The 24,689-nt window shown below is 40.7% G+C and overlaps 1 protein-coding gene across 1 annotated transcript in view; it reads right to left on the reverse strand.

Annotated features, from left to right (window-relative positions):
* Nucleotides 1-374: 374 nt before the first annotated feature.
* LOC140722237 (uncharacterized) overlaps nt 375-24,689 on the reverse strand; it is a 29,857-nt gene continuing 5,542 nt past the window's right edge. The window contains exons 4-7 of the mRNA XM_073037024.1: nt 14,691-14,862; nt 14,527-14,592; nt 618-794; nt 375-394 (exon numbers count right to left, since the gene is read on the reverse strand). Of these exons, the coding sequence (XP_072893125.1) occupies nt 375-394; nt 618-794; nt 14,527-14,592; nt 14,691-14,862 (435 nt within the window). The remainder of the gene's footprint in view (nt 395-617; nt 795-14,526; nt 14,593-14,690; nt 14,863-24,689) is intronic.

A 24,689-nucleotide genomic window follows, 5' to 3' on the forward strand; every position in this document is an offset into this window, starting at 1 on the left:
GAAGTATTCCTTCCGTTCCTCACCAACAAATCCCAGGATTTCAGCCCGGACACTGATCTCTGCTTTTTCCAATAAATGCAATGCAGTGGGACGGGTGGTCACCAGCACTGAACACCCTGGGAGCAGCCTGTGCTGGATTAAACTGTACACAATGTCAGACACCTTGCACTTGAATTCAGGATCTGTGCATGTGTACTGAGGTTCTGTGTCTCTCCGACTGCCAGCAAAATTGATTTTGTCATTGAATTCATCCAAACCATCAAATATAAACAACAATCCCTCTGGATTCTTCCAGACCTCTCTTAGGATATTCCCAAAGTAAGAATATTGATCCAGAATCAGTTCCTTCAGGTTTATTCGACAGTTAATGGCATTTAAATCCCGGAATTTGAAACTGAAGATGAACTGGAATTGTTGGTATATTTTCCCTGTGGCCCAATCATAAACAATCTTTTGAACCATTGTTGTTTTTCCGATTCCTGGGACTCCAGCCACTGCTGCCGAACTCCCAGATTTGGATTTACTCCGGGAAAAGCTGCTCTGGAACAACTGATTAGTCCTGATTTTTTCCAGCTTTCTGCAGAGATGTTTCTCTCTCAATTCTTCATGGTGTCTGCCTCTTGCCAGCAGTTCATGTTCCACCAGTGTCCGATCTCGAACAGTAGAAATGACCGTGAGCTCAGCGTATCGATCAACCAGCTGGAAAACCTTCACCTTCTCCCTCATCAGGATCGTGTTCACTCTCAGTGTTTCAGTTTGTGACCGCAGAGTCTCCTTGTGCTTCTGTTGAACATCTTCCATGGGAACAAAAACATGGTCAAAGTGTTAAATGGCTCAACTGACAAAGTACTTTATAACTTTATAGCGATTCAATATTCAGTGTTTGAGATTACATGAATCAATTCAATGCTTCCATGGATATTAGGACAAAAAGTAAAATTCTGTTCACAGAGACCAGAACTGACAATGGTGAATGTCCCAGAAAATGTCCAATCCTCATGTTCTGGTACTAATGACTTATGAAGGTGGACATACCCCTGATATCCAATTGCAATTCTGACTGCACTCCCGTTACAACATTTCACTATATTTAAAGCATAGCTTGCATCATTATCAGATGAGGTTAATGTTGATCTGGTATGGACATGTGGAGAGAAGGTCACTGCATTTTGGCAAGGCTGGGGAATCACAGGTGTCTACTGCTCTTGCATCAAAACAGGAGCAGAATAAACGTAAAATACTCAAGTTGGGTAGCATCTGTAGAGAGAATCATGGATCGATAACTCATCGGAATGACAGGAGGGCAGTGAAGTCTCGGCAACTGCTACTGATCAGTCTGGCAGTATTATAAGGTCCCTGTCAGTGAGGGTCGACCATGGATTTGTGTCCCAGCTGACTTGATCCACAAGCCAGGACACGATGATATGGAATGCAAGCTGTTGCCCATGAAGCATGCTCCCTCTCCACGTATCCGAGAAACACAATGGAACGGCAGAGACCGATGCCAATCACGGCTGCCGAGACCCATCTGCCCTGCGGCTAGTGTAAGGCGTCAGTATTCTACCTTTCTCCCTTTCTGCTGTCGGAAGACACGCTTCCGCAGGGGTTAGTACCTAAACTACACTTGAAGGCCAGGAGCTGGACTTGGTTGTCAGAGGCTATTTGAGTTGCATGCCACTAGGAGCATTTAATAGGTCGTGGGAGCCTATCCCTCCTGCCACCCCTGGGTAAAACAATCATAAGCAACCAAGGGGCTCTATTATTGACAACAACAAATCTGTTAATTAGTCTATTATCGTCACATGTACCGAGGTACAATGGAAAACTTTTCTGCATTTGATCCAAATGGATCATTTCATCACATCAGTACAAGGGAAAACAGAACAGAACAGTACAGGGAAACAGTGTTGCAGTTACCAAGAAAATGCAGTGCAGGCAGACAATAAGGTAGAAGGCCAAAGGATCATTGGCAGGTCAGGGTTTTTGTTTTTGAACTATGCTCCTAAACTATAGAATTCAACATCTAAAGCTACAGCACTGTGTAAATGTCTGACTTATGAGACTAAGCCTTTCGCAAGTACTGTGTAAGTGATGCAGACTCTGGTGTCACTTTTAAACACCAGCTCAAAACATTTTTATTGAACGTTGCTTAAAACTGACAACATTTTGTCTTTTATTTTCCATTATGATGCAGTTTGAATGAGATTGTCTGGATGAAAATTCTTTATAAATAACTATTATTATTTGTAATTTTTGTCAGCCTGAACTGGTAAAACCTAAGGCATGGGACTAGCCAGGCATACTCATTTCTTAATTGATAGGAACATTCGAACTATTCTAGAGTTGTTTAATATTGTGGCTTTCGGAAGATGTATTTATTTTCTGCTGTGTGGTCCTAATTGCTTAGTACTATTCTGTAGTGATTTTGTGATTACCCCAGTTGTCGATATAGCCATTGGGATAATGCATACCTTGTTCATGTTCCACATTCTTTCTATTTCCTCTTTTAATTCAACTTATTTCTGGTGTTTTTCACTTATTGATTTCTGTACGTTACACATATGAAATGGCTGTATCTATTAAATATGGTGTTTTTCTTGTTTATCCTGCAAAATTATATCCAGACAGTGATTATGGATTGTCCTGTCTGTGATAATGAATCAGACACAGTATGATTTGTAGGACTCTGACTTTAAGTGTGCGGCAGGCTTATATTTATGGAATGGTATGTTGTCTTTCATCAGTTTGTATATTAAAGCAATATTTTTTTGAAACACCAGACCTATTACCGTGCCCCTCGTAACTAATTACCACTAACTTAGATAACCACAATATACTTACAGAAGAGCAGAAAGAATACTTTTAGGGTATGAAAGGATTTGAAGAACAACTGATCAGAAGTTATGATATTGTATATCTTGCCCAGAGGAATAGCAGAAATCTTTCATATTGCAAGATTAACTATCAACTATTTTTGTGAACAATCTTTGCCACTTGATTTTGCCTGTGTAAGTATATAAACATGTAACAATTACAGGACAGAAACAATCCATCTCGGCCCTCCTAGTCCGTGCCGAACGCTTACTCTCACCTAATCCCATTGACCTGCACTCAACCCATAACCCTCCATTCCTTTCCTGTCCATATACCTATCTAATTTTGCTTTAAATGAAATTCCCCCTCATGTTACCCTTAAACTTTTGCCCCCTAAGTCTCAACTCATGTCCTCTTGTTTGAATCTCTCCTACTCTCAATGGAAAAAGTCTATCCACGTCAACTCTATCTATCCCCTCATAATTTTAAATACCTCTATCAAGTCCCCCTCAACCTTCTACGCTCCAAAGAATAAATACCTAACTTATTTAATCTTTCCCTGTAACTTAGGTGCTGAAACCCAGTTACATTCTAGTAAATCTTCTCTGCACTCTTTCTATTTTGTTGACATCTTTCCTATAATTCGGTGACCAGAACTGTACACAATACTCCAAATTTGGCCTTACCAATGACTGGTACAATTTTAACATTACATCCCAACTCCTATACTCAATGCTCTGATTTATAAAGGCCAACGTACCAAAAGCTTTCTTCACCACCCTATCCAAATGAGATTCCACCTTCAGGGAACTATGCACCATTATTCCTAGGTCACCCTGTTCTACTGCATTCTTCAATGCCCTACCATTTACCATGTATGTCCTATTTGGATTATTCCTACCAGATCCTACCAATCTGATCAGTAATCAGATTGTGGTAAACTACTGCAGGATCCCATAATGTGTTAGATTGCCTCTGGTCTCTCTTGGCATTTATCATCTTGAATTTGTTTGTATTTTATTCTGTCTTGTTGATAACTGTATGTATCAACTACCTGGTCCTGTATTGCTACAAGGATCCCCTCTGTTTCGATGAGTGAGGGACAGAATCAAATGTTCTTTGCAAATTAATCTTACAATATGAAAAAGTCTGCTTTTCCTCTGGGCTAGATATACAATTTCATAATCTCTTAGCAATTCTTTGAATTATTTCATACCATAAAAGGACTCCTTCTGCTCTTCTGTAAGTATATTGTGATCATCTAAATGAGTGGTCATTAGTTATGAGATGCACAATAATGCAATTTTATATACAAAGTTTGTATAAAATTGTTTTATTATTATTTAGAACCAATAATAACAAAGTGGGTGACCATACAATAGTCTTATTAATACAGCATTAAAGCTGTCCTTGAGCCTGGTGATACATACCTTCAGCCTTTTGTATCTTCTACCCCAACGGAGTACAAGAACAGAGAACATCAGTTAGGGTTGAGCAGCAAGGCTTTGAGCAGGGTTAGCATCTTGCTAACTTGATGGAGTTCTTCAAGGATGTGACAAAGGTGATAGAGTAGATGAAGTTACTCATGGATATTGTCTACTTGAATATTGGCAGAGTGTTTGACAACGTCCCACATGAAAGGCTCATATAGAAAATTAACATGTTTGGGAACTGTGGTGAATTGGCCTTTTCGATTCATTTCCTTCAACACAGCAGACAGATGGTAATGAGACTGAACCTCATTGCTGGTGATCTTTGTCCAGTGATGTTCCATGGTGAACCACACCAGTGTCTGCCATGTATATACATTTTTATTTATAAATTACCCAAAATCAAATGATTATGGGACGGTCAGTAAGGTTGAAGATGATACAAAGATTGGTGGTATTGTGGATACGGCAGAAGACTAGCAAAGGCAACAGTGGGAAATAGATTACTTGCAGACATGGGCGTAGAAAAGACATCTGGTGTTTAAACCAGCCACAAGTAAAGAGTTGCAACTTCAAATGTAAAGACTCAGTGCACTGTTAAAGACAAGACCGTTAGCAGCATTACTGAACGGAGATATCTATGGGCCCAAGCTCACAGATCCCCAAAAATGGATTCAAGGGCTGGTATGGAGTGTGTAGACCAACGCCTTAGCCAAATCGCAGGACAATTCAAGTTGTAAACAATGAATGTCACAGGCTTGTCTTTATTAGTTCAGGAGCTGAGTTCAGAGTTGGAAACTTATATTACAGGTTTACATAACTTAAGTTAGGCTCAGAATTCACCCTCCAAAGTGATGCCTTTGTGGCCAAGTTTGCAGATTAGTCTGTCCCAGTACATAGAGAGGTTTGGAGAATGGGCAAAGATGTGGTTGATGCAATAGAGTGTAGGGTACTTTGGTAGAAGGCTAAAGGGTTAGACCATTTTCTAAACTGGGACCAAACTCAGAAATCAGAGGTGAAAAATTACTTATGAGCTCCCGGGAAGGATTTCCCAAATGTTAATTTGCAGATCGAGCTGGTGGTAAGGGAGGCATGTACAATTTTAGCATTCTTTTCAAGAGGACAATAATCTAACGGCAAGGAAGTAAAGCTGAATCTTGATAAGGTATTGGTTTTGACCCTATTTCCAAAAACGATGTGCTGGCATTGGAGAGGAGATTAACGAGAATGATCCAGGAATGAAATTCGAAAGGAAGTTCACCGGAATGATCCTGGGAATGACAGTGTGAACACATGAGAAGTAGATTATTAATGGAGATTACAGAATAACGGGGGATCTCATTAAACCCATGTAGGAAATTGAAAGGCCCCGTGTAGGCCCCGTGTACACCCTGTGTAGGGTGGATGTGGGGAGTATGTTTACTATCATAGATGAGTCTAGGATCAGAGGACACAGCCTCAATAGATGTACATTGATTTTGCACAGAGATGAAGAGAAATTTATTTCACTGGCAGGTGGTGAATCTGAGAAAATATTGCCATAGACACCTGTGGAAGACAAGTCATTGGGTATATTTAAAGCTCAGGTTGATAGGATACTGATTAGTAAGAGTGACAGAGTTTACAGGGATAAGACAGGTGCATATTGGAACCAAATGGCCTAATTCTGCTCCTAGCAATTCTGGCCTTAGGCTGAATCTGGAGTATTGTATTTACTTCTGATCGCCCAACACTTGGAATGATTAGAGAGGATGCAGAATAGATTCACCAGGATGTTGCCTGGATTTAGAAACATAGAACACCTACAGCAGAATACAGGCCCTTCATCCCACAAAATTGTGCCGAACAAGTCATTACCTTAGAACTACCTAGGCTTACACATAGCCCTCTATATTTCCAAGCTCCATGTACCCATCCAGGAGTCTCTTAAAAGACCCTTTTGTTTTCAACTCTACCACCGCCAACCCATTCCACGCACTCACCACTCTCTGCCTTAAAAATAACTTAGCCCTGACATCTTCTTTGTATCTACTTCCAAACACCTTAAAAATATGCCCTCTCGTGTTAGCCATTTCAGCCCTGGGAAAAATCCTCTGACTAGCCCCACGATCCATGCCTCTCATCACCTTGTACACCTCTATCAAATCCCCTCTCATCCTTCACCGCTCCAAGGAGAAAAGGGCGAGTTCACTCAACCTATTCTCATAAGGCATGCTCCCCAATCCAGGCAACAATCCTGTTATGTACCCCTAGGGTTCATATTTTCTGTGGACAATCACTCTAAAATGTCGGGAGAATAAGATTGGCTTTTGGACACTGTTTGAACTGCGCTGCTATTAAGAGAGAGAGAGTCGTCCAGCGCAATGAGAGAGAGAGAGACAGACAGAAACTGCTCAAAAGATTGATGTTATGGTTTCTCTGCAAATTGTTTACCTTTCCGCAAGGACACTTGCCTGCTTGTAAAGTTCTTACAGAGAGAGGAGGGCAGAGCAGGTAGATGGACAGCTGGTGTCCAACATGTGGGGAGAAACACCAGGCCCACCGGGACACAGACAGACACACAATTTCGGACACTGAACGAGCTTTGTTGCACCCACAGGCAGGTGGGGTTTTTGGAGGATTGATTTGGGGAAAACGATCAGTGGCTCACAGTGTGAAAAGGTGCGACTGGTGGGGAATTATTTGTGTGTCCATCCTTGCCTGGGTGATAATTCCACCATGGTCATACGCATTATGGTCATAGTCGGTGACTTTAAAGGAAGAGAAGAGGGGAGAGGAAGGTTTGAACCAGAAGAAACCTAGTGACAAAGAGGTCACTGTTTGGACTCTCTCCTCTGTAGCCCGTAAGGGTGAGTCTGAGTTCCATTTGTTATGACCCCAGCCCCCTCCTTTGTGAGAATCACAAGAGCCCTAGTGAAGGGGGGGTCAATAACCCAAGAGAAGAGAAAGATACGTGCGGTGTCCCTCATTTCACGGCGAGGCAAAAGCTGGCGACTGTGGTCATTGTCTCATGGAGACACCTTTGTGAATTGGGAACTGTACTACGTGTATACCCTCAGGGCAACGTGGGTGGAGAGACGGAGAGAGATTGCATCATCCCAACCTGATTGACATCTGAGACCCCGTGAGTTCAGATAAAAGAGGGGTTGTAAAGACGGCCCCCCAGACGCACCAGAAGACACGCTAGAAATCCTGTGACAGCGTTTAATAGCGACAGCCGGTGGGGGGGTTCGTGTGCGTCTTTTCCTTGCCTCGGATTGGCGACCTCACCACGGAAGAACGGCTTTAGCTACAGGAGAGGCCACAAGTGAGCGGCCATTCCCCAACGAGACTCCGACGGATTGAACTCATAAAGGTTGGAAAAACCCGCCGGGTAACTGTTCCATTCTATCTCTATCTCTCCAACAAAGTGTACCACCGCGACACCCAAAAGACGGCAGCTGGTGGAACTGCAGTGACCGCAAGAGACTTTTAGATATACATCGGACAATATATATATTACCCCTAGACAACGATAGAGCTTATTTCTTATTGATTATTACTATACCTGCGCTTTAGATGAGTATTGACGACGTATGTTATCTGAATGTTTGTATTAACCTTACTTTTGTGCCCCTTTATAAATAAAAACGTTTAAAAATGGTACCATCAGACTTCAGCGGACCTCTCTATCTTTGCTGGTAAGTGATCCAGTTACAGGATACGTAACAACTTGGGGCCTCGTCTCGAGATTTGATACCAAATTGGGAGGTCAGTGAATTGGGTTTGTAAGTCAAAAAATTTGGATCTGGTACGCGGGTAGCCAGACGGGAAACCAGCAAAGATGGACGTGGATGAATTTATGAAAAACCCGACTCTGGGGGCGCTAGAGGGGGCTACAAAATTAGACTTGGTAAACCTGGCGAAGGGGTTAAGCCTCACAGAGGTGAGGTCATCAATGAAAAAGCGGGAAGTGCGAAGGGTCATAACTCAGTATTACTTTGGGAAGAAGGTGTTTGCAGCTAAGGAGTTGGAAAATATCCCTGAAAAAGTACCAGCTAGTGGGATGGATCAGATAGAGTTGGAGAAATTAAGGTTGGAACATGAATTTAAAATAAAGCAGCTGGAAGCAGCTGAGAAGGAGAAAGAACGGGCTGAGAGAGAGAAAGAAAGGGCTGAGAAAGAGAAAGAAAGGGCCGACAAACAAAGGGAGCAGGCGTTCCACATAAAGGAGTTAGAGGTGAAACGGGACCAGGAGCTCCAACTAAAGGGTTTAGAGGTGAAAAAAGAGCAGGACCAAGCTGAAAAGCAAAGACAGCATGAAATTCAGCTAAAAGGGCTAGAAGTAGCCCAGAAAGAGAAGGAACGAGCCGAGAGAGAGCAGGACCGAGCTGAAAAGCAAAAAGAGTATGAGGAGAAACAGAAACAGAGGGAACATGACTTGGAGATGGAGAAGTTAAAGAAAGAGCGAAGAGATCTAGGGTTAGATCGAGAGGAGAGGTTTAATGTTAGTCGGGAGTTGAGGGTAGTGCCTCCATTCGAAGAGTCGGATGTTGATAGTTATTTCTTGCTTTTTGAAAAGGTGGCAGTAAATCAGAAGTGGCCCAAAGAGCATATGCGGCATTGGCCATCGAGGGAGGGGAAGCGGAGAATTATGCCAAAGTAAAGGAGGCCATTCTCCGGAGTTACAAGCTAGTACCTGAAGCTTATAGACAAAGGTTCAGAAATTTACGGAAAGGGTGGAATCAAACGTATACCGAGCTAGCCTATGAAAAGGGTGTGCTCTTGGACCATTGGTGCACCGCGGAACAGGTGGACGGGGATTATGGGCGTATCAGGGAGTTATTTTTGATTGAGGAATTAAAAGGGTGTGTTCCGGAGGAGATCCGGATATGTTTGAATGAGAAGCCGAATAAGTCCATCTCGGAAATTGCTAGGTTCGCAGATGAATATGCCCTAACCCACAGGACAAAGTTTTCCTCGCCAAAAGGTTACCCGAGAGATCGTGGGAACGACCGAGGAAGTCCGCCGGCTGAGGCAGAGGTCCCGCCGGGAGCTAGTGGTAAGGTTGAGGGGGAAAGGCCAGGCAGCCCGAGATTTCCGGGCTTGACTTGTTTTAATTGTGGGAAGGGAGGACATATTGCCTCTAGGTGCTTTGCTCCGAGAAAGGAGCCAGAAAAAGGGAAAGCAGCGGTCCCTATCGGGTGTGCCGTGAAAAATCAGTAAATCGACGAGAGAGCCCCGGGTAGAGAGAGTACGAGAGGGGTCAGAGACTTGGCTGTCACCCGGAACCGTGTCCGTGAAGGGGGGAGACCCACCCATTCCCGTCCGAATCTGGCGAGACACCGGCGAGACAGATCAACATCTGTCATTGATCTGCCGTGAGATACTAGATTTCGGTCAGAGAAGGGGAATGGTCGCCGTGAAGGGGATAGGTACAAGAATAGAAATGGTGCCCCTACATCAGGTAATTATGGATTGTGAGCTAGTATCGGGACCAGTCGAAATAGGGGTGCCATCAGAATTCCCGAGAACTGACGTGGACATCCTCCTCGGAAATGATTTAGCCGGGGGGCAGGTTTGGTCAAGGGTGACACGGCCCAAATAGCCTGTGAGGATTGCAGCCCCACCCCTCGCATCTCCAGTCTGTACCACAGGCGCGAGCATTCGCAGCCTGTCGAGAAAGGCAGCTGAGTAAGCGAGCAGTTTAAATCTGGCCAGTATTGATTTGGCCGAGACGGTCCTACCGACCCTGTACCACGAGGGTTCTGAGGGAGGTAAACCGAAGAGTAGTAAAGTGAAAGGGGTTAAGGGAGAGGAGCGAGATCTGCCCTTAGCGAAGAGAAAGGTCCTAGAGGTAGGAAATAAAGATGAGAAACGGAAAAAGCTGTTAAAAGGTCCAGAGTTGGACATGGATGATCTGTCAGGGGTGGCAGCCCTGTTTGAAGAAGTTGAGAGTTATCAAGGTGTTCCCGATAATGAGATGAAGGCAGTCCTAGATGTAAAGGATGCCATTACCTTGGAGAGGTCTGCTGGGTTGGCAGACGAGGTTGTTTCAGCCCGCGGGGTTGAGTTTGCTCCGGAAGGGAGTTGCCCAGAGAGGAACTGGGAGGATCAGGGGAATTTAGAATTTGAAAAGGGTACGGGTACTGAAAGCCTGGAAGAGGCAGATGTCCCGTTTGAGTGTGTCCAAGATGTGGATGCACGTGGTACTGAACCTAGTAATGGAGCTCAGAAAAAGTCTGAGGTATTTGATTCAGTTGAAAAAGAATGCAGTCCCTGTGGGTCAGATGGACTGGGTTCAGTGAAGACAGGGTTAACCCTGGTAATTGGGGGAAGGGAGGGTTCCCAGGTGTTTGTACACGAAGGGGTGGTGAACCTTAAAGTGGAACTCGACCATGGGGGGATAAACATTATTATTGAAGGGAACGGAAAGTTTGTAGTTCCCAAATCGAATGAAGAAAATTTAAAGTTTAGATTGGTGTCAGAAGAAGCAACCGGGCTACAGAAACGAGGGTTTGGTAATGCGGTGCCTGCGCATCGATTACAGGTGGATTTGGAATGTAAAGGTGCCCCACACGCTGTTGTTATTCAAGAGAGCGCTGTGAAAAGGCCAAAATTTAAATGCGGCCTGAGGGAAAGGTTCGAACTGAAACCTATCAGCCTGCATGGTCTTGACAAAAGGGTTAGCTACCTGTGTAACATTAAAGAATTGGGTGGAAATTCACACGATGATTTAAGTTATGGGCACGGGGTTGAGAGAATAACCCTTATGGAACGGAAAGGCGGGAGAGTACCTCGCCAAATTACCCAGGTCCCCCACGTAGGAACTCACCGGAAAAGAGGTGACGGCTAATGGGGGCGGCATTTTTAAATAGAAAAACCGGCTGTACGGGATTTTGACAAAGCATGTGAATAACAAAGACAACCCCCTTGGAACCCTGCCTGTTGAAATCTGATGCTACCAGCCTTTAGTCAGGGACAAGATGTTACCATATTAAAGGAAGTGCCACTGTAATCGTTAACTGTTTAGACGCTGAAAAATGTATGACGGTACAGCTCTGTAGTTAAAAGAAAAGTTTTTGTACTACGTTAGATCCTAAAACCCTGTAAGACTCTGTACCACTCCGTTTTAACCACTGGTAAAAACATTTTTAAGAGGGGAGGTGTTATGACCCCAGCCCCCCGCTTTGTGAGAATCGTAAGAGCCCTAGTGAAGGGGGGGTCAATGACCCAAGAGAAGAGAAAGATACGTGCGGTGTCCCTCATTTCACGGCGAGGCAAAAGCTGGCAACTGTGGTCATTGTCTCATGGAGACACCTTTGTGAATTGGGAACTGTACTACGTGTATACCCTCAGGGCAACGTGGGTGGAGAGATGGAGAGAGATTGCATCATCCCAACCTGATTGACATCTGAGACCCCGAGTTCAGATAAAAGACAGGTTGTAAAGACGGCCCCCCCCAGACGCACCAGAAGACACGCTAGAAATCCTGTGACAGCGTTTAATAGCGACAGCCGGTGGGGGGGTTCGTGTGCGTCTTTTCCTTGCCTGGGATTGGCGACCTCACCACGGAAGAACGGCTTTAGCTACAGGAGAGGCCACAAGTGAGCGGCCATTCCCCAACGAGACTCCGACGGATCGAACTCATAAAGGTTGGAAAAACCCACCGGGTAACTGTTCCATTCTATCCCTATCTCTCCAACAAAGTGTACCACCGCGACACCCAAAAGACGGCAGCTGGTGGAACTGCAGTGACCGCAAGAGACTTTTAGATATACATCGGACAACATATATATTACCCCTAGACAACGATAGAGCTTATTTCTTATTGATTATTACTATACCCGCGCTTTAGATTGAGTATTGACGACGTATGTTATCTGAATGTTTGTATTAACCTTACTTTTGTGCCCCTTTATAAATAAAAACGTTTAAAAATGGTACCATCAGACTTCAGCGGACCTCTCTATCTTTGCTGGTAAGTGATCCAGTTACGGGATACGTAACACATTCGAATATGAAAGTGTGACTGTCACGTAGTTAATCCACAGGAGTGGGTTCTCTGGTGAGGGGGAAACCTTTCTGATTACCACTTCTGTGTTACCCTTGTCTGGGTGTGGTAGTTCACTGAAGAAAGGCACTCCTGTGGCAAATCACTGTAGGAGTTATTTCGTATGTCGTGGAACTGGATAAGTGGCTATCACAATTGTGTGTTTGAGGTAACCTTGTGGAAACTACCTGTGTGTGATAATCCTGGCCTGGGTTGGTAGTTTTACCACTTGAAGATGGTACCTCAGTGATAAGCTACTGTTGGTGATAATCCATACGTGGATTCTGTTTGAGTATCCTGTGGCCACCTCTTTGGGATGACCCGTAGCTGAATTCGGGTGGTACCACTTATGTTGAAAAGATATTTGTTGAAGATCACAGTCAGTGATTCTTTGTGTGTGGAGTGGAACAACTTTGGAGATAAAACCTACTGCTATTGTTATTTTGGGATATCAGCATAATTGCCTTCTCACAACATATGCCTTTGGATTACAAATCTGTATCTCTTACCAACAACAGCAATCTCGTGCACTGAACAGACCTTTCTGACATATCATCGTAAGACTGGATTCATTTACCCCTGGACTTGAAGAACCTTGGTTTTCCTATTTCCACACTTTTGTATATATATATATATATATATATCATTGCTAACCTGTTTAAGATATCTGCATTTATACTACCGTATTATGTAGTTTACTAATAAACACTATTAGTTTAGAGCAATACCAGACTCCAAGGTGGTTTGAATTTCTGCTGTTTCTTTAACCCAGTCACGGGGTATGTGACAATCCTTGTAAATCTCCTCTGCACCCTTTCCATGGTTTCCATGTCCTTCCTGCAGTGAGGCGACCAGAACTAAGCACAGTACTCCAAGTGGGGTCTGACCAGGGTCCTATATAGCTGCAACATTATCTCTCGGCTCTTGAACTCAATCCCACGTTTGATGAAGGCCAATGCACCATATGCCTTCTTTACTACAAAGTCAACCTGCATAGCAGCTTTGAGTGTCCTAGGGACACGGACCCCAAGATCCCTCTGATCCTCCACACTGCCAAGAGTCTTACCATTAATACTATATTCTCCCATCATATTTGACTTAACAAAATGAACCACCTCACACTTATCTGGGTTGAACTCCATCTGCAACTTCTCAGCCCAGTTTTGCATCCTATCAATGTCCCACCGTAACCTCTGCCCTCCACACTATCCACAAGACCCTCAACCTTTGTGTCATCAGCAAATTTACTAACCCATCCCTCCACTTCCTCATCAGAGGACACAGCCTCAGAATAGATGTACGTCCATTTTGAACAGAGATGAAGTGAAATTTATTTCACTGGCGGGTGGTGAATCTGAGAAAATATTGCCATAGACAGCTGTAGAAGACAAGTCATTGGGTATACTTAAAGCTCAGGTCGATATGTTCCTGATTAGTAATGGTGACAGAGTTTACTGGGATTTGAGAGCATGTTCTACAAGGAGACGTTTGTTTAATCTGGAGGTGGAGGAGAGATTTGACAGAAGTGTATAAGATTCAGAGAGGCAAAGTTAGGGTAGATGGTGATATTTTGCTTTTTTTTTTAGCCAGGATTAAATTGTCTAATACCACAGGGCATTTGGTTGTGGTGAGATGGGGGTACATGTGAGTAGTTGTTGGGTGCCTGGGTCGTGTCAGAGGCAATGGTTATAGATGTACATGAATGTGCAGGAAATGGTCAACAGTAAGAGAGGAGACCATTTTTTTCTTTCCCACAAATATAAAGAATAAAAGAACGGAGAAGGTGGATATCGGGCAACTTGAAAATAATGCTGGAGTTGTAGTCATGGGTGAAAAAGAAATGACAGACAAACTTGGTGGAAGACACCAGCAGTGTGCCAAAAATGTCAAAGCGTATCAATGGGCAGAAATTAGTGTAGTGCAATTAGGAAGAAGAAGGAGCTTTTGAAGCTGAAAGGTCTGAAGATAGAGAGGGCACCGGGACAGGAAGAGGCAGTGTATCAGGAGCCTGCCTGGGGTGTGTGAGAATTCCCAGAGTGTTCGGACCAGGAGTGAATGCTTCAGCTGAACCAACAGCTGGATTAATAGAAAAATGCATTTTAGAATATTCAACTGCAATGAGAGATTCTCTGAATTGTTATTTAATCCAGAGGTCAGCAAATGATTAATGGTGAATTTTGATTCCCAGATTCTGACAAGTCAGAGTCTAACATGTGAGATGTGGTTTGAACTGTGCATTTCATCACTCACCTATCAGTTTAGTGGGTAGCTCAGATAACCCTTGGGCAATGTTCATGTATTCCTGTGGATCGGGACCTGTTTAAATAAAACAAAACAATCATGAAAACAGAGCTAATCTAATCAAACTGTTTCTTTCAATGTGCGTATATGTTCAGTGCGTGTTTTTAACATACCGAGCTCCTGTATTTCCTTCAGTATTCTGTCCAACTTCGGTAACTCAGTTCTCCACGTCACAAAGGATTCCCACATCGCCCTCCGGGCCCGGGAGCCTTTGCCATTCACCAAACTGAGGAAGAGTCTGGAACTCTCTGTCCGGTTTCCCCTCTCTGTCAGTTCAGTGACTTTCTATAAAAGGAAAACATTGAATTAATCGTGGAGCAGATGGACAGACATGGAGAATGTGCAGGAAAATATCTGTTCATGATCCCGGTAGCTTCAGAACAGATGCAGTCACTGGGCTGCTACCTGGTCCTCCCTGGGTTCAGTCATTAAGAGGAATAGACAGAGTGGACAGCCAGCGCCTCTTCCCCAGGGCACCACTGCTCAGTACAAGAGGACATGGCTTTAAGGTGAGGGGAGGGAAGTTCAAGGGGGATATTAGAGGAAGGTTTTTCACTCAGAAAGTGGTTGATGCGTGGAATGCACTGCCTGGGTCAGTGGTGGAGGCAGATACACTAGTGAAGTTTAAGAGACGACTAGACAGGTATATTGAGGAATTTAAGGTGGGGGGTTATATGGGAGGCAGGGTTTGAGGGTTGGCACAACATTGTGGGCCGAAGGGCCTGTAATGTGCTGTACTATTCTATGTGTATGTATATACACAGGGAAACAGTAACTGAAGGAAATTCTAAATCAATATTGTGTAAGAATAAGGATTCACTGACACTCTGCAATAGACGCAACGTGATTAATTTCCTTGTTCAGTCAATGTGCAACATTACTTCAAAATGATGTGACACCAAGAACGGAAGAGAGGGGAGAGCGAGAGAGCAAAAAAAATGGATGGTGGGCTGAAAGAATCATGGCTGAAAGAAGATCATAGTTGGTGCTTACATCCAAGGATACAATTTGAATCGAAATGATAGGGCAGGTGGGTGTAAGGGTTGGGTTGACTCTGTTCTTGTAGTAAAATAAAAGTCATTAGAAAGAGGTGATATCGGATTGGACGATGCAGATGTTAAGAAACTGGATAGGGAAAATGACTGTAATGGAAATTATATACTGGCCCCTTAACAGTAGCCAGGATGTGGGCTACAAATTCCAGTGGGAGAGAGAAGAGGCATGTGAAAAGGTCAATGTTAAAATAGTCATGGGGAATTCCAATATGCAAGTAGCTTTGGAAAATCAGGTCAGTGCTGAATCCTGAGTCTGGGAATTTATAGAATGCCGATGACATGGCTTTAGAAAGAAGCTTATGGTTGAGCCCACTATAGGAAAGGCAGATCTGGATTCGGTGTTGTGTATTGCACCAGATTTGATGAGGGAGCTTAAGGTAAATAAACCCTAAAGAGGCAGTGATCGTCAAATAACAGAAGTAACTCTGCAGTTTGAGAGTGAGAAGGTAAAATTAGATGTACCTGTATTACAGTGGTATAAAGGAATTACTGAGACGTGAGGGAGGAGCTGGGCAAAAATAAATTCAAAAGTGACACTAGCAGGGACAATGGCAGAGCAGGAATGGCTGAAGTTTCTGGAAACAATTAGGAAGGGGCAAGATAGATAATCCCAATGATGAAAAATTATGCAAAGGGAGAATGATCAACCGTGGCTGCTGAGGAAGTCAATGCAGCACAAAAGCAAAGGAGAGGGTATAGAATACAGCAAAATATAGTGGAAAGCTGGAGGACAGGGAAGCTTTTACTATCCAACAGAAGGCAACTAAAAAGCCGCAAGTAGAGAAAATTTGAAATCTGAAGGCAAGCTCTCTAATACAGTCGGCTCTCCTTATCCGCGGATTCCTCATTCACGGATTGCGAAAACCCGGAAGTTCTCTTTCCAGCACTCATTGTTTGAGCATATACAGACTATTTTTTCTTGTCATTATTCCCTAAACAATACAGTATAACAACTATTTGCATAGAATTTACATTGTATTAGGTACTGTAAGTAATCTAGAGATGATTTAAAAGTACAGGCAGTCCCCGGGTTATGAAGGAGTTCCGTTCCTGTGTCCGTCTTTTAAGTCGGATTTGAAGTAGGAAAAGGTACATCCGGTATTATTTAGCGTCAGTTAGTCAAATGTTTTTCTTAGTATATAGTACATATTTTACTTTTCTCTGCATATAAAACACTTAAGAAAAATACGTATTTCAATAATTAAACCACTGCATTGCTTAGTAATAATTGTAGCTTTCATCAGGGCAGGGCCTCTCACATTCTCCATTAAAATTGTTCCGATCATTGATCGACTGTAGCCTAACGCTTTTCCAATGACCGTTTGCATTTCACCTCTTTCTGATCGCTTTATTACTTCCACCTTATTTTCACTTTTTTTCAAATCTTTTTATTATTATTATTATTCAAAAATAGCACAAGTACATTGAAGTAACAACACTTACAATGCCTCAAAACAGAAAAAATTATCTTAAGGATTGAACATTATTGTGAATTAAAAAAACCCTACTAAGCAAGAAATGTGAAGGAAAAAAAGAAACCTATTGGAGGTACAACCCCACAGCCATGTGTCATATAATCATCAAACCGCCAACAAGAAAAAAATAAATATCAAAAAAAATTACACTTAGATTGTGGAGGAAATCTATCAATTAACTGAAATAACGAGCAAATGAGCCCCATCTCTTCTCAAAATAAAATAAAGGTTCAAAGGTTTGAATTCTAATTTTCTCCAAGTTAAGACACAGCATCACTTGAGAGAACCATTGTGACAAAGTAGGAGTTCCATTTCAACAAGTTGGCCCTCCTAGCTATCAATGTAACAAACGCAATAACATGTTGGTCAGACACAGAAATACCATGGATATTTTGCGGAATTATTCCAAAAAGCACAGTCAATTTATTAGGTTGTAAATTGATTCTGAGTGCTTTAGAAATTGTCAAAAAGACTGACTTCCAAAACTGTTTTAATATAGAACATGACCGGAACATATGTGTCAGTGTAGCTATCTCAGTTTTACATCTATCACAATACCTGTCAACTTTGGGAAATGTTTTAGAAAGTCTCTCCTTCATCAAATGGTAACGATGTACAATTTTAAACTGAATTACTGAATGACTAGCACAGATAGAAGAAGAGTTAACCAGCTTCAGAATCCTTCCATATAAAAGTCAAATTGAGTTCCTTCTCCCAATTCTGTTTAATCTTAAGTAAAGAACGCTTATCCCCTTGTAATGATAAATTAGAAATTCTTCCAATACAACCTTTCAATGAGGGTTCATATTCATAATAGTATCTAACAAGTCAGCCTCCAATATGTAAGGAAAATTACTGAAATATTTTTGTAAAAAATGTCTAACTTGAAGATGTTGTAAAAGGTTGGAATATGAGAGAGAATACTTATTGACTAATTGTTCAAAAGACATCAATCTGCCTTCTTTAAATAAATCTAAAAAAGAATTAATACCTTTATTTTTCCAAATTAAAAAAATTGGATCACTCCAAGAAGGTTTAAAAAAGTAATTACGATAAATTATACTACAAAGTTTAAATTTTTTAAGATTAAAAAAATTGCGGAACTGGAGCCAAATTTGTAAAGAGTGCCTAACCACAGGATATAGGTTTCAATTAGCAACTTTAGTTAACTGTATAGGTAGATCAACTCCTAACCATGAAGTTAAATAAAACTGTTTCACAGCTGTCAGTTCCAGGTCTACCCAAATTGGCCGATCATTCCTATCACCCCAGTATAATCAAAAGGATATATACCGCAAATCAACAGCCCAATAATACAATCTTAGATTAGGCAAGGCGAGACCTCCGTCCTTTTTCAACTTTTGCAAATGACATTTACCAATTTTTGGTCTTTTATTATCCCAAATAAAAGATAGAATAATAGAATTAATCCAATCAAAAAACTTCTTAGTCAAAAAATCAGAAATATTCTGAAGTAAATATAAAAATTTTGGTAAAATCATCATTTTAACTACATGAATACGACCAACAAGTGAAAATGTAAGTGTGCTCCATCTACTAAAGGAATACTTCATAGAGTCCACTAAAGGAGGAAAATTGGCTTTATAAAGATCCTTATATTTTTTAGTAATTATAACACCTAAATATCTAAAAGAATCTGTAACTTTAAAAGGAACAGTATCATATATAGAGAGATTCATTTAAAGGAAGTAATTCACTTTTACTAAAATTTATTTTATATCCTGAAAAGTCTCCAAATTTGTCAAATAATTTTAGGAAAGCAGGAATAGATCCTTCAGGCTTAGAGAGAGAGATATATATATATACCAATAAATCATCAGCGTAAAGAGAGATCTTGTGCATGGTCTCATTCGTAAAAATCCCATGAATATTTTCAGCTGCACGAAGAGTAATAGCAAGGGGTTCTAATATTAAGTTAAATAACAAAGGGCAACCTTCTCTTGTCCCCCGCGATAGCTGAAAAAAGGAGACCTACAGTTATTAGTGACAACAGTTGCAATAGGAGCTTTATATATCATTTTAATTCAATCATTAAAATTAATACCAAAACCAAATTTTTCTAAAACATTAAATAAATATTTCCATTCAACTCGATCAAATGCTTTCTCAGCATCCAAAGATATAATGCATTGTGGAGTTTTAGAAGAGGATGAATATATAATATTAAATAATCTCCAAACATTTGAGAAAGAATAATGACCCTTTATAAAGCCTGTTTGATCTTTAAAAATGATTTTACCCGAAATACTCTCCAACCGATTGGCCATTATCTTTGACAGAATCTTAGCATCAACATTCAGTAATGAAATAGGTCTGTATGAGGCACAATCAGTAGGATCCTTATCCTTTTTGAGAATTAAAGAAATAGAAGCTTCATAAAAAGTAGAGGGTAAATCATTTTCACAAAAGAATCTTTAACATCTCTAACATATATGGAGAAAGCAATTTTCCAAATTTTTTTATAAAATTATACAGGATAACCATCAAGTCCCAGGGCCTTACCAGATTGCACTGAAAAAATAGCTTTATGAATTTCAGATTCAGTATTTTGGGCATCAAAAGTTTTTTGATCCTCAGCAGAAATTTTAGGAAAAGCAATCTTTCCTAAGAAAACATTCATATCAGAAGGGTCTACTGGACATTGAGATTTATAAAGTTCAGTATAAAAATCCTGAAATATCTTATTAATTTCTTTATAATCCCAAGCCAGGGTACCTTCTTTTCTACGAATTTTCAAAATTTGCCTCTTGGCTCCAGCCGATTTTAATTGAGATGCAAGTAGTTTATTATTTTTATCTCCAAACATATAAAATTGGCTCTTTAACTTAAGTAGATAACCTTCAATTGGATGAGTTAACAATAGGTTATATTGTAATTGAAGTTCCACCTTTTTTAAAAAAATAAGTCAATATTAGGGGAAGTCACATAGATATTGTCTAAATCTTTAATTTGTTTTGAAATTTTATCTAATTTTGCCTTAGTCTGTTTTTTAAGTTTAGCTGAATAAGAAATAATCTGACCACATAAAAATGCTTTGAATGTATCCCGTATAATTAATGTAGGCATACCTCCTATATCATTAAAAAGAAAAAAAAAATCTTTTATCTGGCTTTCAATAAAACTGATAAAGTCAGAATTTTGCAAAAAAGTCTGAGACATGCGCCATGGTGGATGGCCAAAAATAACATCGTCAAATTCAAAGGACAAACTCAAAGGCGCATGATTAGATAAAGCAATAGCGTTATATTCACCATTTTTAACATTAAGCAAAAGATGGGGATCAACTATAATATAATCAATCCTCGAATATTTTTTATAAACATGTGAAAAAAAGGAATATGCTCTGTTATCAGGGTGTAAATCCCTCAATAATTCAATCAACCCAAAATCGGTCAAAAAAGAGTTAATAACTGATGCAGAACGATTTGGAAGTTGCTGATTAGTTGAGCTCTTGTCAATCATAGGATTTAAACAACAGTTAAAATCCCCACCCATTATCAACATATACTCATTTAAATCTGGCAGTAAAGCAAATATTTTTTTTAAAAAAAGGATCATCTAAATTAGGACCATACCAATTAACCAAAACAACCTTTCTATTACAAATCACTCCTTTAACAATTAAAAATCTACCATTAGAATCTGATTCAATATCCTCTTGAGTAAATATATCAGATTTAATAAAGATAGAAACGCCCTTAGTTTTGCTCTGAGAAGTAGCATGGAGCTGTATTCCATTCCAGCAGCGAAAAAATCTATTTTGATCTCCTGCCTTGATATGCGTCTCCTGAGCAAAAATTATCAGGTTGGAATCGATTAATAACTTTAAAAGTCTTTTTTCGTTTAATAGGATGATTCCAACTTATTTTGGAGTAAGTTTTTTCCAATTTATTTATTCCAACGTACATTCCAACTTATTACATTAATCCGTCTAACTGCCATAATGTAATTTTATTCCAATATACTTTATACATGCGCAGGACACATACCAATACGGGATTATCAAATGTGACGGTGATGAAGAATACAGCCATATAGAAAACACGCATGCTCCGGAACCACCCAGTGGGAAAAACTCCTAACTCTAAACCCACCCACCCTCCCAAAAGCCCGGAAAAAAGGCAAGCGAGCTAAGATAGATGCGAAGCCATGGGCCGCTCTGTCGGTCTCGTCTCTCCCTCCCACCAGCCAATACACAAAAAATATGACCTTGCAAGAAAGACAGTAACGTCTCGACAAAGGAGAGTATTTACATTCCATCATGTATTAAACAGAAAAAGAACCAAAATAATATAATCTCTGAGAGAGAAAAACCAGCACCATCGTAAGTTTAGCTTTAAATCCCTAAGAAAACTTTAAATTCATTTATATGTTATAATAAAACAGATTAAAAAGGTTAATAGTATATTTAACTGAACTAAATTTATGAGAATATTAATTAATAATATCATAAGAACTAAACCCTCCCAGATATATATATATAAAAAGAAATCCTATTGGTAAGAAAAAAAACTACCAATTAGTAAGTTAAGAAACAACAACAAAAAACATCAAACCAAATATTAGATAAAAGGAACAAATCTTTTTATCCTCTTTTCTAAGTCAAATATGTAATTAACCATTTAAACAGTCAGACTTGAACTGTAAATCTTATTTCCAAAGAAAAATCCAATAGGATGTAATGATGAGAAGGTTTTCTTTTCTTCTTTCATTAATCTGTCAATGAAATATCCAAATGGCCTTCATATACCTTCTTTTCGAAATGTGAGTAATATACAGATAATCAAACAGCCTTTCAGCTAGTTCATTCGGTAGTAATGTCAGTGGCGGTAACAGGTATAGCCTGGACAAAATCCAGCACGACTTTTGGGTCAAAGAAAGTATGTGGGGAAGAATTAGGAGGAAAAACTTTCATTCTTGTCGGGTATCTCAAAGACGGAAATAGTTCCTTATCATATGCTTGTTACATTACCAAAGCAAATCTTGCTCTTTGTTCCATTTCTTTTTTCAGATAATCTATATAAAAACGGAGTTCAGACTCATTGAATCTGAAAACTCTCTGTTTTCTTGCCTGTCGCATTATTTAATCTTTAATTTTAAAAAGATGAAAACAAACCAAACTAAATCTTGGTCTGGTTGAGTCTTTCGAAGTAGACAGCCTTTGCGCTGTTCAATAGCAGACGACTGTGATAAAATAGTCGGAAATAAATCATGAAAGAGCTTACCAAAGTAAACCGTTAAGTCTCCATTTTCAGCTCCTTCTTGCAATCCAATGATTCGTATGTTGTTTCGGCGAGACTGACTTTCCAAATCAATAATCTTATTACGATATTTTTCCAAAAGGGTTGTAGTTTCAGACAGTTTTTGTTTAGCTGACTTCAATTCCTCTTCATGTTAAACAACTTAAGTTTCCACATCTTTAAGTTTTCCAAGAAATAACTTTATTTTATTATTATTCTTTTCCAGTTGATCTTTAATTGCCTTATTCTGATCTTGAATTGATTTCAGTGTCCGAACGATATCTTCAGCCCATGCTGGCATTTCATCAGATCTTTCCTTTGGCATCTTTCCTTTTCCATTACCTTTGTCAGTAGGTTCATGCGGATTCTTCCCACTTCTCATATTACTCCCCTTCAAGAATCAGCAATTAAAAATTCTAAATTCAAAATTTAAGGTGGGGGAAGGAAAGAAAGCTAAGAGCAGCACAGAATTAGTGCTACTCCATCGACAGACAGAGGCGGTCTTTCCACCTTATTTTCAATCGTGATCATGATTATTTCCGTGAACAGAAACATTGCCGATCACAGTTGTGCCAGGTCCTAATGCCCAACGCACTGAGACAGGTTAAATAAACTCCAGGGTTCCGCTGGGTCCTAAAGACCACCGTATTCAGACAGGTTAAATAAGGGACGAGCATCTGCGATTTTTGGTATCCGTGGGGGTCCCGGAACCGATTTCCCGTGGATAAGGAGGGCCGACTGTAATGCAAAATAGCTTACCAAAAGGTTCGTCTGATATATTTGCCCTTTTAGGACCTATTGAGTTTTGGGGTCATGAGATAGCAGCTTTGTGCGTGGTAGTTCATGTCTAACCATTTTTAATGCTTTCCCAGGAAGTTACCCGGAAATTCAAGGTAAAGTGGTAAACTGGCAATGGTTTTTGGAAGAAGACAGAGAGTGGTTATAGACTGTTGCAACTCTGACTGGGAGTTTGTAACACATGCAGTGCCACAGGGATCAGTGCTGGGTCCATTGTTGTTTGTGATCTATATCAATGATCTGGACAAAAATGAGGTTAATTGGATAAGCAAATTTGCGGATGAGACCAAGAGCGCAGACGTGTAGTGGAGAGTGAGGAAGACTACCAAAGCTTGCAGTGGTGTCTAAGCCAGCCAAGAAATGGGCTGAAAATTGGCAGAAGCAATTTAATGCAGATAAGTGTGATGTGTTCAACTTTGGAAAGAGCAAGCAGGGTTGATCTTATACAGCGAATGGAAGGCACAGAGGAGTGTGGTAGAACAAAGTGATCTGGAATACAGGTCCATAATTCATTAAAAGTGGCAGCAAAGGTAAATAGATCGGAAAGAAATTATTTGGCACACTAGCCTTCATAAATGACAATATTCAGTACTGGAGATGAAATATGATGTTGAATGTGTATAAGACATCGGTGAGGCCTAATTTTGAGTGTTGTGTGCAGTTCCGATCACTTACTTAGAGGATAGATGGAAAGAGGATTGAAAGAGTACCGAGAAAATCTACAAGGATGTTGCCGGGATTGGAGGTCCTGAGTTTTAAGAAAAGATTGAACAGGTTAGGACTATATGCCTTGGAACGCAGAAGATTGAGGGGATTATTTCATAGAAGTACACAAAATTACGTGGGGTATAGATAGGGTAAATGCAAGCAGGCATTTTGCACTGAGGTAAAGAGGTACTGCAATGAGGTCTTCAGTAAAGGGTGAAAGGTGAAAAGTTTAAGAGCCACAGGAGAGTATTTATGCAGAGAAGTCTGGATAGATACATGAATGATAAGGGTATAGAGCAACATGGCCCGGTGCAGGTCAATGAGAATACGCAATTTAAGTATGCTGGCATGGAATAGATGGCTAAAAGGCCTGTTTCTGAGCTGTTCTTTTCTGTGACTATGACAAGTCAAGTCAAGTCAACTTTTATTGTCATTTCGACCATAACTGCTGGTACAGTGCATAGTAAAAATGAGACAACGTTTCTCAGGACCATGGTTTACATAACACAGTACAAAAAACTAGACTGAACTACGTAATAAAAAAAAACACAGAGAAAGCTACACTAGACTACAGACCTACACTGGACTGCATAAAGTGCACAAAAACAGTGCAGGCATTACAAAAAATAATAAACAGGACAGTAGGGCAAGGTGTCAGTCCAGGCTTCGGGTATTGCCTGAAGTCTGATAGCTTGGGGGAAAGAAACTGTTATGTAGTCTGGTCGTAAGAGCCCGAATGCTTCGGAGCCTTGTCCCAGACAGCAGGAGGGAGAAGAGATTGTATGAGGGGTGCATGGGGTCCTTCATAATGTTGT

This window comes from Hemitrygon akajei, unplaced genomic scaffold, assembly GCF_048418815.1.
Source record: "Hemitrygon akajei unplaced genomic scaffold, sHemAka1.3 Scf000073, whole genome shotgun sequence".
Lineage (NCBI taxonomy): Eukaryota > Metazoa > Chordata > Chondrichthyes > Myliobatiformes > Dasyatidae > Hemitrygon > Hemitrygon akajei.